Raw genomic sequence first — 14,839 nt, 5'->3', positions numbered from 1 at the left:
CAGCATCATTCATATTAGGATGTTGCAAATGGACATCCAAGAGCACAATGTCTAATCCTGAAGCTGACCACAAATGTTTGCAGGGCACCCCAGGCTTGTCCATGCTATATGGGTTCTAAGAGGTCTGCCTACCTACACAGAATGACTGCTTCTATTGAGAGGATAAATGTATCTGAAGGAGGCATTAGTTGTGGCTGGATGTGGATGTGGTTAGAGAGAAGCTGGGGGAAATAGACGGAAACAAAATGTCTTGTGATTGGTGTTGCTGACTATTGCTAGCTCTATGGATAGTAGGTACTGCTCTGTGTTAGTCTTCCTCTTGCTTTAAGAGTTTTGATTTTTAGACAGTGTGGGTTTGCATCACTCTTTTTGACTTCCCCTAATATTTAAACAGGATACCCATAATATTATATCTGTATCCAATGTTGGCCCCTGTCTGTTGCATTAATGTAGAAAATGTGAATAAACTTAAGATGACTATAAACTGCAACAAAAATATTTAGTTATGCGGTAGGGACTAACTCTTGCTTCCATTTAAAACAATAAGATTTCCATTGAGAATGACAAGAAGTCTTGTGGCACCTTATAGACTAACAGATATTTTGGAGCACAAGCTTTCACGGGCAAAGACCCGCTTCATCAGATGCATGAGTGGGGGTGTGGTTTCAGAGGGGTATTTAAAGAATGGGGTCCCAGTAAAAGGGAGGGCCAGAGCTGACAAGGTCTATTCAGCCAGGTGGAAATGGCCCATTATCAAGCGTACGTATCAAAAGAGGAAAAAACAAGTCACATCAGACACGGGGATATGACCAATTGTCAGAGTCTAATGGGGAGATATTAACACCCAGGGCACAGAAGCTGCTTTTGTAAGCTGCGAGCCACTCCCAGCCTCTGTTTAATCCTTGGTTAATGGAGTCAAATTTGCAAATAAATTGCAGCTCAGAGATTTCTCTCTCCATTTGATTTTTGAAATTTCTTTGTTTCAGGACTGCCACCATTAAATCTGCTACTGAGTGTTCAGGGAGATTGAAGTGTTCCCCCACAGGCTTCTGTACATTACCGTTCCTGATGTCTGATTTATGTCCATTTATTCTTTTACTAGAGACTGTCCATTTTGGCCAATGTAAATTACAGTGGGGCATTGCTGGCACATGATGGCATATAAGTAGATGTGCACATAAAGGAGCCCCTGATGGTATGGTTGATGCTAGGTCCTGTGATGATGTCACTGGTGTAGATATGTGAGCAGAGATGGCAGCAAGGACTGTTGTAGGGGCTGGTTCCAGGCTTAGAGCCACTGGTTTGTGATTTGTAGTGGCTCATGAGGATTTGTTCAAGGTTGGCGGGCTGTCTGTAGGCGAGGACAGGCCTGCCTCATAAGGTCTCTGAGAGTGAAATATCCTTATTCAGGATGGGTTGCAGATCACTGATGATGCATTGGAGAGGCCTTAGGTGGGGGCTGTATGTGATGGTCAGTGTTGTTCTCTTGTTTTCCTTGCGAGGCCTGTCTTGTAGCAGGTGGCTTCTGGGTACCCGTCTGGCTCTGTCAATCTGTTTCCTCACTTCCTTAGGTGGGTATTGTAGTTTGAGGAATTTCCCCATTAACCACTGTGAGCAATATTTAACCCATAAGCATGTACAGACTCCACTATGCAAATCCATATAATCATAGTTAGTAAACTTTCACAAACACTTCATCTGCTCCTCCTTTGATCATTTGGTTGGATGGTTTGGCTAGATGTTAAACTGCATGTCTACACATCCATTGGCACAGTTATGCAGAGCTTAACTGAAGACACTTCTATGCCAACAGGAGAGCTCTCGAGTCTGTGTAGTTAATCCACCTCCTCAAGAGTCGGTATCTGTATCTGTGGGAGAGCTCTCCTGTTGACTTAGCCCAGTCTACATAGGGGGTTATGGTCAGTATAACATATCACTCACAGTAACCGAGAGAAAGCTGTGCTAGTCTATATACTATCAAAACAAAAAAAGCAGTAAAGTAGCACTTTAAAGACTAACAAAATAATTTATTAGGTGAGCTTTCGTGGGACAGACCCACTTCTTCAGACCATAGCCATACCAGAACAGTATTTTGTTAGTCTTTAAAGTGCTACTTTACTGCTTTTTTGTTTTTATATTGCTCACAGGTGTGGATTTTTCATACCCCTGTGCAACATGGTTATACTACTACATATCTGAAGCAAACGGCTGGCCTAATTCAATTTCCTCAGCAGAGTCTTTCATTGCTGAAATGGGCTCATCTGGGACCAGTTATTTAGCATGCAACATCTGACAGGATAACAGTTACATGCCTTGAAAAATTCTTCTCTTATTTGCCTGTTAGGTTTTTCATCACTTGAAATGTGGGCAGATAGGTTTATCTCAGATTATTCCGCAGGATTTAGTTATGTTAATCTCTGAGTAATATCAACATAATGAAAACTGTTAGGGTTGGATGGAGCTATTTCCAGTTTTAAATAAATTCAGTTTTTCAATCTTTTACTTAGTAGAGTGCTTTGATTAATGTGCCCTAAACAATGGCTATTTATTAATGCTATAGTCCATGTTGGGTAGCTTGCCTCAAGTTTGTCTCTTCTGACCTTTCACGTTGTGCTATTGTAAAAAAGCCATTTTAGGCAACACAGTAAAGGTAATAGAAGCCCTTGTAATTACCTGGTATCTTTCCATGTATGCCTACTTGCACATCGCTGTTCTCATGTACGTTCTGGAACAGTATAGGAAAGTGGCACAATACTAGGTGAATACATTTCTGTGGACCCGCTTATCCAGATGATCTCCACCTCGATGTTTGTCATTTCTCCCAAACGCATAAAAATCACGGGCACTTTCTCATGCTCCTCTACTAACATCATATATGCCATCATGTGCCAACAATGCCCAGATGCTTTGTATATTGGACAGACTTCTAACTCCCTTAGACAAAGGGTCAACGGGCACAAAACAGACATCAAAACACTCCAGATCCACAAAGCAGTTAGTCAACATTTTAATGGAATGGGCCATTCTGTCAATGACCTCAAGGTATGTGTGTTAGTGAAGAGAAATTATCGCACCATTTTAGAAAGAGAAGTGGACGAGCTGACTTTTATATACAAATCCGGAGCATTAACACATGGTTTAAATCGTGATGGGAACTTTCTGAGTCACTATAGGGGCTCATCTGCATACTTGGCTCAATCTAATTCTTGATCTTCCCCCCACCCCTCCACTCTCTGATTTGCTCACCTTGATTATCTTTTTCTGATTTGTCCTCCTTGCTTACTGTTTTTGGTTCTCTGTGCCTTAAATATTGAGTCTGTTCTGGTCTGGCTATGGTCTGAAGAAGTGGGTCTGTCCCACGAAAGCTCACCTAATAAATTATTTTGCTAGTCTTTAAAGTGCTACTTGACTGATTTTTGTTTTGCATAAAAACGGGTATAGCTTCAAAATCTAAGTAGTTATATTGGTTAATGAGCAATATGGGAAAAGTCTCTGAAGAAATCCCAGCTCTCAGAGCTTTGGGACCAGCAGGCGAATGCAGTTTTTGAAGCCTGTCTCCATGCAAGTGGGACCGTTTGCACAAGACGGTAACTGCACCCCTCCCATGCATGCCGTGCTGCACCAGGGCGCTGGCAGGGCAGCCCATCGCAGGCCAGCGACGGGGGTCTAACGTGCCTCCTCTCCCAGGACTTCCTGGTCGCTCCCGGCCCCGCCCCCTGCGCTCTCCCCCAGCATTCCCCCCTCCTCGGCCGCGCCGGAGTGACGCTACTGCCGCGCGCTTCGCACCTGCTCGGCGGTGGGAGCGAATGCTCCGCGGGGCGCGCGCTCCGACAGCCAGCTAGCGGGGCTCAACCGCCGCCGCGCTCCCCGGCCCGGATGGCGGCGGAGGGGGAGGCGGACGCGGACGTGGAGTGGGTGGTGGACAGCATCGCCGGCTTCCTGCGCGGGCCCGCCTGGTCCATCCCCATCCTGGAGTTCATGGAGCAGAAGTGCGCGGGTGAGAGGCCGGGCCGGGGCTGGAGCTTCCCCTCTCCCCAGCCCTCGAGCAGGGCGTTGCTGGGCCCATTGAGAGACGTTCCCGGCCGGCTGCCCCTTTCTGCCTTATTGGCAGGCAAGCTATAGAGGTCCTGAGCGGGCGGCCTGAGCTTGAGCGAGGGCAGGCGCATGTACCGTCCCCAGCTCCCTCCGGGCGCGGGCTCCCTTCTGGCTCTGCGCAGTCCGCCTCCCTGGGGCGCAGGTCAGGTTTGCTGTTACCAGGGTGACCGAGGGGGCGTGGCCGTGGCCTTGTCTGCCTGCCGAGGCCGCCGGCCTGTGTCCGCTGAGCAGGCGAGGGCTAGTGCCTGAGGATGTGGCCTGCGAATGCCCCAGTCTCGTTCTCTGGGGACGACAGGCTCTGAGCTGCCTGCTTGCCAGGCACCACCCATCTCCCGGGGGCTAGTCTGAGCGCACTGCGTTGGTACCTGGATCTGTGCCCAGGCTGACCTCCAGTCATCTTACTTCCTAGTAATCCAGTGCTGTCCCTGAGGGGACTTCTTAATAGTAACAGTGCAGATGGTTTGGCATGGAGGACACTGGCGCACGCCTTCTTCCGCTGCTTCCAAGGCCTCCGATATGACCGGAAGTTCCTTTATCTCGCTTTGAGAGGTCATCTGTGAGATCTCTCATGGCTGCTGGACTTCTGCCAGGACCTTCTCTGCACCCAGTGGCTGCTTTTGGCCACCAGGTCTTTGGGGGCTGCTGTGGGAGGAGATCTCCTCACATAGCCCCGATACACAACCTGTACTTTTGTATGCAGGTGGCGGAGTCCACCATGGTGCACCGGAGTTTGGTCCTGGTTAGAATCACCAGAATTGGAGACCTCCTGAATTACAACTGGGGAGATTGGATGGAGGCTCTCCACCCTTTGCATTCCCGGGCATGTACTCTAGGAGGTGAGGGTTGCTTTACCTCTTGCTGTTCAAGTCTACCTTAGCTGGGTCTTCCGAGAGGGTGTATCTCGCCCTCCTCTCACGCCTGGCCTTCTGGACCTCTCTGTGGGCCCTTGGCCCCGTGAGCCCTCCTGACCTTCTCCCCCTCATCACCCCAGCTGGCTGCACACCTTGCAGCCAGTCCCCTTTCGAACCACGCCAGGACGTCATCTGTACACACTCATGCTCCGCGTTCTTGGCCCAGTTCACCCCTATCCTGGGTACCTGCTTGTTCTGTGGCGTGACCCTGGCTCATATCTACCTTGAGTGTGCCAGGTTGCAGCCCCTCTTTTGGCTCCTCCAGAACCTCCTGAGGTTCTGGCTGCACTTTTCCCCACACCTTCTGATCCTGGCACACCCTATCCATGGCCCCACAAAGTCATGGGACTTCCTTGTCAGCCTTCTCCGGGCCATGGCGGCCATCTATAAGACCAGTGAGAGGAGGCTGGCTGAGCAGGGGGGGCTGCGACTATGGGGCCTACTTCCATTCTTCCATCCGTTCACGAATCTGGGCAGAGTTCATCTGGGCAGCATCCGTTGGCCCCCTCGACACATTCGGGGAGCAGTGGGTACTGTCCTGCGCTTTCTAGTCATTATCCCCTTCCAGCTCCCTTATTTTAGCCCTTTGACCCTCACACCCATCCCTGTTTTCTTTTTAGTTGTGATTGTGTTGTTTTGGTTGAACCCCACCTCCCCCCGGAATCTTGTAGATCCATTGATCTTCAATAAGACCCACTGCTGTGCCTCCAACAGAGAATAGTATCAAAGAGAAAAACTGTGGGAGTTGCACGGAAACATGCTCAGCAGATTGCTTCATCGTTAAGCTTCCAACTGCCTTGATATTTACGAAAAGAAGATGGAGTTGTTTTGACAATTGTCACTTAGCAAGTCTTTTATTATGCATAACAAAGCAAGCAGTCCTAAAGCACCTTAAAGACTAACAAGTTTATTTATTAGGTAATGAAGAATGAGTCTTTCCTGTAAAAGCTCATTACCTAATGTATAAAATTGTTAGGCTTTAAGGTGCCACAGGACTGCTTGCTTTGTTTGCAAAGAAACAGACTAACACAGCTACCCCCTGAGACTTTTATTTTGTATGTTAGAGTCATGAGTTCATGAAAGTACTTGCAAAGGAGTTAAGCTGTACTGCAGGTGGCAGGGGGAACCCTTGTTGGGTTCTGGGCCACCATCCCACAGAAAAAAATCAGTTGGGGGCCACACACAAGTGAGCGTCAAGAAAAAAAACAAGCAAACAAAATCTTCAAATCCTGCCCCCCGACACCTTCACTGATCAGGCCCCAAGTGAGAAGGAAATAAAAAAGCCCTTACAGATGGAACCTCCAACTGAGAAGCAGGGGAAAAAAAGGACACTCCTTTCCCTCTCATCAAGCTCCAGCCCCACGGGGTTTATGGGGAAGGGGAGACCAGAGATCGCAAGCTGGATCAAGGGCTGTAGGTTTCCCACCTCTACTTTACAGGACAGTTACAGGCACTAAAAAAGGTTTTACTACTTTTTGCAGGTTTTACATTACTACAGATTCATTAAAGTATTTTATATTTGGTTTGGCAGTATGGCCTCTGCCAAAGCGTAAGAGGTGCTATTTAATCTGCCCCCCCTCTGTTTAAAGAGAGAGCTGATTAGTCTCCACAGTCTTTCTTTTTTTAAATAACTGCTACAGCTCAAATCACTGATTATCAGGTCAAAGTGCTTAGACCTACTGTGGGACACACTTTCTGTGAAAGAGACCGCTCAATCTGCATGAGCAGTGAGAGTCTCTCACTGGCTGTGTCTACACTACCCCTCCTTTTCAGAAGGGGCATTTAAATTACACTGATTGGTATTGCTTAATGAGGAGCTGGTATGAATATTCAGTGCCTCATTACCATAATGGCAGCCAGTTGTGCTTTGAAAGTTCCACTTTCAAAACACAAACTGGCCATGTAGATCTGGGTGCTTCGAAACAAACCCCAGACTTGAAAATTCCCTTATTCCCAAAACATTTCAAAAGCATCATTGTTGAAGTATGACTGGATGACATTATGCTAATGAGGTGCTGAATATTCATATCAGCACCTCATTAACCAATTTCGATCCGTGTAATTTAAATGTCCCTTGCAAAAGGGAGGGGTAGTGTGGACACAGCCACTGAGAGCTAAAATCGCTGAGCTGGGTTGAACCTCAAGAGACCCACTCACAAAGGTTCTAGTGTCAGGTTGTAACAGAAGATTATGGCACAGAGCCAACAACAATGGATTAAACAGTAGCACAACAAACAATAGCGGCCAGAGCAAATGGCTGGAGTGAGTAGCAAGCGGCTGGGAGAATGACCAAGGTGGATTCTCCCTCGTGTGCGCAGGGGGGAGATGAATTCATGTGAAAGCATCTCTAAACTCGGGGTCTCCACTGATCAAGAACAATAGGTACAAATGACGTGTTGAAGGGAGAAGGGGGGTCATGTTCAAGTGACATTTATTTGTTGGACTATGTAGAATGCTATATTTGTGACTGAGAAATATATATAAATATGTATTTCGTCATGGGCCAAGATTTTTAAAATACACTGTTTGCCTAGGTCATTATCTTACATCTTTGCTGTCTTCAGAAGTTATTTTAGGGTGTTATGGTACTAAACATATTATAATTATTTTTTACACAGGCATGGTCATACTGGGTCAGACCAATGATCCAATGAGCCCAGTATCCTGTGTTCCAGCAGTGGGCAATTCCAGATGTATCAAAGGGAATGAACAGAACAGGCAATCATTGAATGAGCCATCCCCTGTTGTCCACTCCCAGCTTGTGGAAAACACAGGCTTAGGACACTTAGAGCATGGTGTTGCATCTCTCCTCATCCTAGCTACTAGCCATTGATGGACTTATCCTCCATAAACTTTTATAGTTTTGGCGATCACAACATCAACTGGCAAAAAGTTCCATAGGTTAACTCTGTCTTGCGTGAAGTATTTCCTTTTGTTTGTTGTAAACTGCATATTAATTTCATTTGGTGACCCTCTAGTTCTTGTATTAAGTGAAGGGGTAAATAATATTTCCTTAATCACTTTCTGCATGATGGCCAAAGCTTTGGAGACCACTATCATAATCCTTCTTAGCTGTCTATTTTCCAAGCTGAAAATCATAGTGTTTTAAGTCTCCCCTCATATGGTATGGGTTCCATAACCCCCAGTCAGTTTTAGTTGCCCTTCTTTGTATCTTTTCTAAATCCAACATATCTCTGTTGAGGTGGGGTGATCCTAACAGCATGCAGTCTTCAAGACATAGGTGTATCATGGATTTATGCAGTACAAGTGGAGTAGCTTGGTTTTCCAGACCGGTTAGCAAAGCCAGTACTGACAACCTATGTGAAAAGGCTGCAAAACATCATGCCTCTGGACCAAATGGACATGCATAAAGCCGCATAAGCCAGTGTATTTAAGCAAGAGGTATGGGACTGTAGAATCTGGGAGCCAATGTTTATTCAGGGGTGAGGAACCTTTTTTGTGTTGGGGGGCCACTGACCCACAGAAAAATCAGTTGGGGGTCACAAACCCCTCATTGATATGGCCCCTAACTGAAACACCTCCTCTCATGCTACAGCATCATGGACAGGAGGGTGGAGAAGGGAGGGCTGAGGTTCAGGGCTTCCCCCATGCCAATTAATTCTTCTGGGGGCCCAGGGTGGGACCAAAAATGGAAGGGTTCAGAATTCAGTGTGTGGTGAGAGCTGGGAAGGAGCAAGTGTGGGATCTGGGTGGGAGAGGGTGCAGGAGTGATCTGGGTGGGAGATAAAGTGCATAAGTGGTCTGGGGGCAGTAGTGTGGTGGGTCAGGAGTAGAATGGAGGTGGGGTCTGAGTGGGAGGAAAGGTAGAGGAACAGGCTGAGGGTGGGGTCTTGGCAGGGGGAGGAGGAGTGGGCTGGGGGTGGGGGCATCTGGGTGATGGGGAGCAGCACATTTCCTCTACCATTGCTACCCACTCCCCAGGCTGGGGGAATGGCAGCATGGAGAAACATTCCCTAGAGTGGCTCTTCTCCCCACGTCTCCCAGGCACCGCCCTCCCATTACTCGGATTGACCAGTCTGGCCAGTCAAAACAGTGGGGGGGGCAGTGTCTGGGAGAAGTGGAGAAAAGAGCCTCCTCAGGAAGCCGTGAGCTGCCATTCACCCAACAAAAGGAAGGAGAGCAGGAGTGGCAGTGGTGCAGGCAGATGCCAGCTGGGCAGTCTGTGGGCCAGATCCAGCTCCAGCTTGCCTGATCTGGCCCACAGCAGGGTGGAGGGTGGGGAACCAAGAGCGGTGGGGAATGATCCAGACAAGTCACGTCTTGGGGGTTCCCCACCTCTTGTTTGCTTATTTCAAGTTTAGGATGTTTTGTAGACATAGCCTGTGTGAAAAACAAAATGAAATTGTACTACAAATCATGCCGTTCCTTTTCTTGATAACTGGAAATTGGATACAATGAGCTCACTCTTCCCAAATGTTATCTATCCAAATATTATATACAGTATATAATATAATTTGTAGGCTTTTCTATAGTTTAACACTGTCACAACATATTTTTCTTTCTTTTGGAAAACTGTGGTATTCTTGTACGTCATTGTACTCCTTGACGTCTTGGGACTACAACTAGATGTGTGACTTGAGGATAAATACAAATTATCTTTTGTATAGGTAGATTTTACCTTTTACTTAGGAGATACATTTAATTGAAGGTCACTAACCATTTAATATTATACTATTTCAAATACTCTTTGTACCATTGACATTTATATGTTTAAGAAATGTCTAGCTTTTTTTTTTAATTTCAGTTTTTGATGAAGAAGAAGAAAGCAAGTTGTCTTATACAGAGATTCATCAGGAGTACAAAGCTCTGGTGAGTAGTAGTCACCAATTGCACTTAATCTTTTAAGAAATTTCTATGGTAATTTAAATTCAACCAAATATCCTGCAACAGTGTCAAAATGCACAAGCCCCCAGGAAGACTCTCTTCCCTTCCTAGCACATTTGTAATTTTTACAAAAACTGGAAGTAGCCATTTACAAAATCTAATGATTTCATACGCAAGAAAACATTGTGTCATATTAAAGGGGAGCAAAAACTGGCTAGGGTGTAGGAAATTGGAGCATTGTTATGGATATATTAGATCAGCAGTTGTTCATTTAATCCAGTGTCTTGTCTCTAAAAGTGACCAGTACCGGATGTGTCAGAGGAATATGTGAGAACTTCATAGAGTATAAAAATAGAATAAACAACTCATAGGAGAAATGTATTAAACCTAAGCCTTGGAGGTTGACTTATACTTTGAAGTATGAAGGCTCATATGCTGTCTAAAACAATAGACAGGGCAATAATTTTGATATGGGGGGCACTCCAAGAATTTGGTCGGTCTGTCTTTCTCTCTCTCCTCTTGGTGATCGCTCAATAATGAGTGGGATTGGTTTCATATCACCCTCCTATTTGTAAGTCCATTGAGAGTTCAGGGGCAGAGGTTCCCTGGGTCTGAGTTGTGACCTGGGACAGGGTTTTCAGGAGGAGGGGCAGAGGGCTGGGGGAGGTTGGGTACCAGGTGCCGGCCCTGGCTGTGGCTGGGAGGCACTTAGCTTAGGTGGCTCCCTGCCAGTAATTCAGCAGGAGCCCCAGGCAAGCTCCTGCCTGCCACATTTCCTCACATCACTCAAAGCTTCTGGCTGCAGGGGCTACATGGTGCATGCCCATTGGTGGAGAGAGCCCTCTGTGTGCTGCCTGCACCAAAAGCACATCTCGTGGCTCCCATGGATTGGTTTCCATCCAGTGGGAGCTATGAGATTGTGCTGGGGGCAGGGGCAGTGCATGAAAATTCTCTCTCCCAGGGCGCAAGCGGTGAGCAGAAAGTACAGCTGCTTTGAGTGGCAAGCCAGGGCACAGCAGGCAGGAAATCTGCTAGTGGTTTCTGTGGGTTAGTGGCTGGCCAGATGTTACAGTTTGGCAAGCTGGATGTGGCTTGCGTGCCATATTTTGCCCACCCTGGTCTAAAAACTGTGTATATGACTTCACTGTTTCTATAAATAAAGAATTATTTTCTGAATCCTACTAAATTCTTGGCTTCAGTGATATCTTGCGGCAGTATGTTTTACAAGTTAATTGTACATTTGTGAAGTGTCTAGCTCCTTTATCAATTTTAAATCTGTTGCCTTTCAACTGAATTATTTAATTGTTCTTGTATTGTAATGAGACGATAAGTAGGAGGACCTCATTCACCCTTTTTAAAGTTCATTATTTGCTTACGTCTCATGAATCATATTTTTGTAAACTAAAAAAAATCAGACTTTTAAATACTTTTTAAAGTCTTTCCATGCCTCATTATTTCCAGTGCCTGTCTCTGAGCTTCTGTATCTGCTAATACGCTTTTTTAAAAACACGTGAAATCTTGCAAATTGGATTATGTATGTCGCTGCCATGTGCCCTAAAATTTGGCGGCAAGTTCTGGCCATAGTTAAGTGACTCTAGCAAACTATGTCAATTAGGGCATATAGTGTATTGAGTCTGTGTTCATATGGAGTCTAGTAGAGCTCTTATGAACTCTAGTATGGGAGGGGTAGCCGTGTTAGTCTGTATCTGTAACAGCAACGAAGGGTCCTGTGGCACCTTATAGACTAACAGAAAAGTTTTGAGCATGATCTTTCGTGAGCACAGACTCACTTCATCAGATGCTGGTCTTGGAAATCTGCAGGGCCAGGTATAAATAAGCCAGAGCAAGGGTGGGGATAACAAGGTTAGCTCAGTGAGCAAGGGTGATGCTTACTACCAGCAGTTAATCTGGAGATGTGAACACCAAGAGAGGGGAAGCTGCTTCTGTATTTAGCCAGCCATTCACAGTCTTTGTTTAAGCCAGAGCTGAGGGCATTGAATTTGCAGATGAATTGTAGCTCAGAAATTTCTCTTTGGAGTCTGGTCCTGAAATTTCTTTGCTGTAGGATAGCTACTTTTAAGTCTGCTACTGTGTGGCCTGGGAGATTGAAGTGCTTTCCTACGGGTTTTTATATATTGCCATTTCTGATATCTGATTTGTGTGCGTTTATTGTTTTACATAGAGACTGTCCAGTTTGTCCGATGTATATAGCAGAGGGGCATTGCTGGCACATGATGACATAAATTATATTGGTAGATGTGCAGCTCAATGAACCCACGATGGTGTGGCTGATCTGGTTAGGTCCTGTAACGGTGTTGCTGGTGTAGATATGTGGGCAGAGCTGGCAATGAGGTTTGTTGTATGGATGGGTCCCTGAGTTAGAGTGGCTGTGGTGCAGTGTATAGTTGCTGGTTAGGATTTGCTTGAGGTTGGCAGGTTGTTCTTTTAGAAAGATCCTGAGAATAGGATGGGTGCAGAAGGTCACCAATGAGGAGTTATATAGGAAGATACAGCCAGAAGAGAACCTACTGCAGAAGTTTATACAAATGAAGTTACAGCTATTTGGGCTGCACAGTTGGCTAAGCAAAGCTGTTAAGTTGAGGAGGATCAAATTTTCCTTCACAGGATGCCTAACTATTTATGGTCCTTATCTTTTGTGAGAGTTCAAAAATTGTACATTTTTCTTTCAGTGGCGGACCACATCCACAACCAAGGAATTCAGTTGTGAATGAGTAAAAAGAAATCCATGTTTTCAACCAGTACAAAATATTTTCGGTCTGCTCTTTTGTTCATGGGTGTTGTGGAGGCTGGAGTTTGCCATAGAGAGTGAGCTGGGTCCTAATATGGCTTCATCCAGTGGTAGAGCAATCTTTGTAGTGGCAGAAGACTGTGACATTCCTGTTGTTTTTCCTGGTTTCCTGGTGAACCCTGATAGTCATCTATGGGCTATGGGTCTTCCTTGTGTACCGGGGTTGGGGGGGTAGTTTCTTTGTCTAGTGCAATAGAACGTGTCTCCTGGGACTGCTGTGGCGAAGAGGTGATACCTCCTGCATCATCAAGGAGAGCTATCATATGGTGTTGTCTGTAAGCTGCCCATGGGTTTCATGGAGGCCAATGTCCTGGATATGGAGACGGGAGATACGACCAAGGCTGTGGGTACCAGTGGTGGTGAGGGGTACTCTGAACTTGTTTTGTATAGCCAAGCTTCCTCTGGGTAGGAGGAAGAGTGCTGAGAAGAGAATTTGCTGTGATTAGGTACTGTATCAGGGTCACTGTATGAGACTGATGGTGCCGATTTTTCCTGCATAACAAACTCAACATTCATTTTGTGGAATAATTGCTGGTTCTTCTTCGAGTGTCCCCGTGGGTGCTCCACATTAGGTGTCGGGCTCGCCCAGCGCCGCAGATCGGATCTTCCAAGCAGTTTCTGCTGGACCACGCATGCGCCGGTGCGCGCCGCTCTCTTGTGCGCTCCTGGCCACGTGCGCGATCCGGTCCCCGCCAGTTCCTCTTAACCGCCGTCGGCTGCAGACGGAATCTGACTAGGCTACGGCCAAGTTAGCGTATTCAATGGTTTTAGCTGTTTTCTTTAAAGTTTTCAAGTTCTTAGTCTATTAAGTTAGCCAGTTGTTATTTTCAAAAAAAACCAAAAAAACAAAAAAAAAACAAGAAACAACAAGCAGGACGGAATTCAGTCCGGTCCTAGTAACAAGCGGAGCACCGGAGGCCAGGAGCCTAGGGCCATTAGCCCTTCTGCTGCGGCAGGCTATCGGAGAGGGGGAAAACAGCACAGAGAAGGTGCTAAGTACCCCATTAACAACTAAAAGACTCACCAACAATGTCCTCTTCAGGATTCAAGAAATGTGAGTCTTGCCGAGAGGCAATGCCAGCGTCTGATGGGCACAGTCAATGTATAAGGTGCCTTGGGGAGTCCCATGTCATGCAGAAATGCTCCTTCTGTGCAAAATTAACAGCCAGAGCAAGGAAGGACAGGGAGATGCGGCTTAAAATGCTGCTATACGACAAGGCCCTCCAGCCAGACGTGCCGGAGCAGCCACAGCAGGACGGACCCTCCGGGGCCCATAAAAGGAAAGCTGCCTCCCTCACCCCATCAGTGCAAAAACAGAGGAAAGTCTCCCCAGCCTGATCCCTGCCGGCAGCAACAGCGAGCGGGACGGGAGGAGCACACAGCCCCCAGCCGCAGCAACAACTGATCGGCGGCGGCACGGAGAGCCACGTGGAGGCAGCTCAGCCTCCGATGATCAAACAGCCGCCCTGCACCGCAGGCAGGGCGGCGGCTAAACAAGCGCCGGTACCGGCGGCACCGAGCGTGCAGGCACGCAGCCTGCAGGCACCGGAGGACACCGTCTGCGCGGCACCGCCCAAGAGCATGCCGAGCGCGGTGCGGATGGGGCCGAGATCCGCTGCGAGTCAGGGGGCGGAGCCACCCCTTCTAGGGAGGGGGAAGGCTGCACAGAAAACAAGGCACCGCAGCCCCTCTCCAGACAGGGCTGCAGAGTTGCTTTCTCTCAGCCCTCTGCTCATGCTGCGGACTCCAACTAGAAGGCAGGGGTCCCCCCAGCCTACCCGGAGCCCCCGTCTCCATTTTTACAACCAGCCTCGCCCTGGCTGGGACCACCCTCACCCTTCTTGGGGTTTGAGCTGCTGGAGTACTATCACAAATCACTGTGTCCAGTGTCCCATGTCTCTCGACGATCTCGGTCCCCCAGACGCAGGGGGTGCGCACCAAGGGGGAGTGGTCCAGGTCACCTTCCCAAGAACAGTGCCCATGCTGCCATGGTCGTCCCTATCACGCGGGGCATAGACACCACCGGCATTCTACCAGGGAAAGATCCCCACAGACGGTCCCGTATCCCCGAGGGCAATCGCGAACAGGGACAGAGACTCAAGTATCTCAGGGGGAACTGGTTATGGAACCCCGAGATTTTCCCTCGCAAGCTTCCAGCGAGCAGATGTACCATCGCCAA

At 47.4% G+C, this 14,839-nt stretch overlaps 1 protein-coding gene and 1 long non-coding RNA gene across 2 annotated transcripts in view; one reads left to right on the top strand and one right to left on the bottom strand.

Moving 5' to 3' along the window:
- The window catches only part of LOC142010907 (uncharacterized), a 34,078-nt gene extending 30,167 nt beyond the window's left edge, over positions 1-3,911 (bottom strand). Inside the window, exon 1 of the long non-coding RNA XR_012644916.1 lies at positions 3,787-3,911. This is a non-coding gene — a long non-coding RNA (uncharacterized LOC142010907). The remainder of the gene's footprint in view (positions 1-3,786) is intronic.
- CFAP36 (cilia and flagella associated protein 36) overlaps positions 3,755-14,839 on the top strand; it is a 68,323-nt gene continuing 57,238 nt past the window's right edge. The window contains exons 1-2 of the mRNA XM_074989491.1: positions 3,755-3,997; positions 9,772-9,836. Coding sequence (XP_074845592.1) covers positions 3,877-3,997; positions 9,772-9,836 — 186 coding nt within the window. The 5' untranslated portion in view covers positions 3,755-3,876. The remainder of the gene's footprint in view (positions 3,998-9,771; positions 9,837-14,839) is intronic.

Source organism: Carettochelys insculpta, chromosome 3 (assembly GCF_033958435.1).
Source record: "Carettochelys insculpta isolate YL-2023 chromosome 3, ASM3395843v1, whole genome shotgun sequence".
NCBI classification, from domain to species: Eukaryota; Metazoa; Chordata; order Testudines; family Carettochelyidae; genus Carettochelys; species Carettochelys insculpta.
This window is presented reverse-complemented; position numbering and strand designations above follow the sequence as displayed.